The sequence below is a fragment of the Aplysia californica genome, unplaced genomic scaffold (genome assembly GCF_000002075.1).
Source record: "Aplysia californica isolate F4 #8 unplaced genomic scaffold, AplCal3.0 scaffold00489, whole genome shotgun sequence".
Classification (NCBI taxonomy): domain Eukaryota; kingdom Metazoa; phylum Mollusca; class Gastropoda; order Aplysiida; family Aplysiidae; genus Aplysia; species Aplysia californica.
Window position 1 is genome coordinate 523,703 of NW_004797759.1, and position 1,950 is coordinate 525,652.

Sequence of the window (1,950 nt, forward strand, 5' to 3'; positions counted from 1 at the left end):
CTTGACTGAAACCCGAGTTTTGAAGAAGTAATTACAGTTTGTCACACTTACAGAGTGTTGATTGAGTTTTGAGGCTTTGAGTGATGGTGGAAAGTGTATATTCAGTTATAGCTGTTCTACATCCATCGTATGTGCTTACACAGGGATATATTGTCACTTTTGGATAAGACTTAAAGAAGATAATTTATGTATTGTCAGCTTTCTTATAAACTGCAAGAGTATGTGGTAAACAAAATAGCTCAGTAGGCCTACATTTGGGTTTGATTGATGTGTCAATGTTTATGATATGATAAGATCTTGTGGACAGTAGACTGCTTGGTCCATCCACACTGAGAGGAATGCCACTTCAAGGCAAAGAAATATAGAAATCTGATTATAATTCAGGCTATAATAATAATTGCACTCATATAGCGCATTTCCACACTCTACAGCATGTTCACCCTCCTCTTAAATAATCTTATAGTACCAATAGAAGCGTTAATTCCATACACTCACATTTACAACATGCTCTACGCACTTTGAAAGTATATTTAGCTCCTGCAGACCCTAGAATGTTCAGAAACATTCTCGGCTTCCCTTGAAGCATACAGATTTCATGACATGAAAATCAAATTCCAATCTGTTGGGTACAAGACGAAGAGCCTTGCCATTACACCACACAAAAACACTGGTCCCCAGTCCTGGCTTTCTCATCAGTATAACAGCCAGGACCGTCGTCATATCATTAATTACTTTGTTTCTCAGATGTGGGGACTCTTAAAGTGCAACTACTCCCAGAAGCTTCTTCGGCTACAGATATGTGGATCAAGACGGGTAGTCAAGGACCTTTATGGAGGAATGCTCAAATTGATTACTCTGCCACGAAATACTATGAGGTAACTTCGTTTTTGTAGGATGTGTTTATGAAATGTAAATAAATTTAATGTTGTGTCATGACACAATGGAATCAGGCGCTCATCGTTTCTTAGGCATATGAAGTTATTGGTATTATCTTAAAAGTTGCTCATTTGTCTTGCTATTTTGGAAAAAAAATCCCCTTCTATCTTGAACAGAAGTCGAGATATTTGTGATTGAAGGAGATGGGGGTCATGAGGTGTCTGAAGTAAATTTGGCAAGAAAATGACACCCGAACTTTGGTGACTTCCTTAGCTTGAGTGTCCTTGAAAACTGCAAATTTAAAATATTTTTATGCCTTTGATCAACCTTTTAAAAAAAATAAATTCCGCTTAGAAATAAATATTTAAATGTACATAAGAAGTGCTGAGTTAAAAAAAGAAAATTTGAAAAAAATTGTCCAACAGTTAAAAACATGCCATGATCGTAAGAAATTCTTTTAACAATTTTTGGGTTGAAACCTTCAATCCAACCATGAATGTTATAACTTTCTCAAGTCATCTTTTGTCTAAAAAGAGGGAGAACTGGTGTGATTGTGATAATTACTCAGACACAGTTTTCTTAGCTCAGGAGGGAATGTTCTTGTCTGAAGCAAGCTTATAGTTATAATGTTTGTGGGTGGTTGGCGGGTGCTCTGGTGTGGTTTGCTCCTTCTTTCCTATTAAAAAAAAAATCTGTTGCCCTTATCTCCCGTCTTTCTCTATTGTGTTTATAACTCTCTTGTAACACCTCTAATCTTCGGCACTTATATGACCTTATTGTGTTGCAAGTGCTGTAAAACATTTACTAAAATGAAAGATATAATGCTTTCTTTCTGCAGCTGGCTTTTGTTGCGGACAGGAACGTTACTTCGACCTCTTACGGACAAAGTTATGTCGCCATTGATGATGTCGTTTTCACGGATGCAGCTTGCAGCACTCCCATGTCCACAACTCCGTCAGATCACACGAGAACAACACCAAGAACATTTGGTTTGTACTTTGTGCTCACAACTGTCCACCTCGTACTTTTTCTCTAATCATTCCTGATGTTTTCCTCTATACAAATCCCCCCCCC

General features: G+C 37.5%; 1 protein-coding gene across 1 annotated transcript in view; it reads left to right on the forward strand.

The window, feature by feature from the left end:
- The first annotated feature begins 748 nt into the window (after positions 1-748).
- LOC118478317 (MAM and LDL-receptor class A domain-containing protein 2-like) overlaps positions 749-1,950 on the forward strand; it is a 38,705-nt gene continuing 37,503 nt past the window's right edge. Inside the window, exons 1-2 of the mRNA XM_035971727.1 lie at positions 749-875; positions 1,715-1,865. Coding sequence (XP_035827620.1) covers positions 798-875; positions 1,715-1,865 — 229 coding nt within the window. The 5' untranslated portion in view covers positions 749-797. The remainder of the gene's footprint in view (positions 876-1,714; positions 1,866-1,950) is intronic.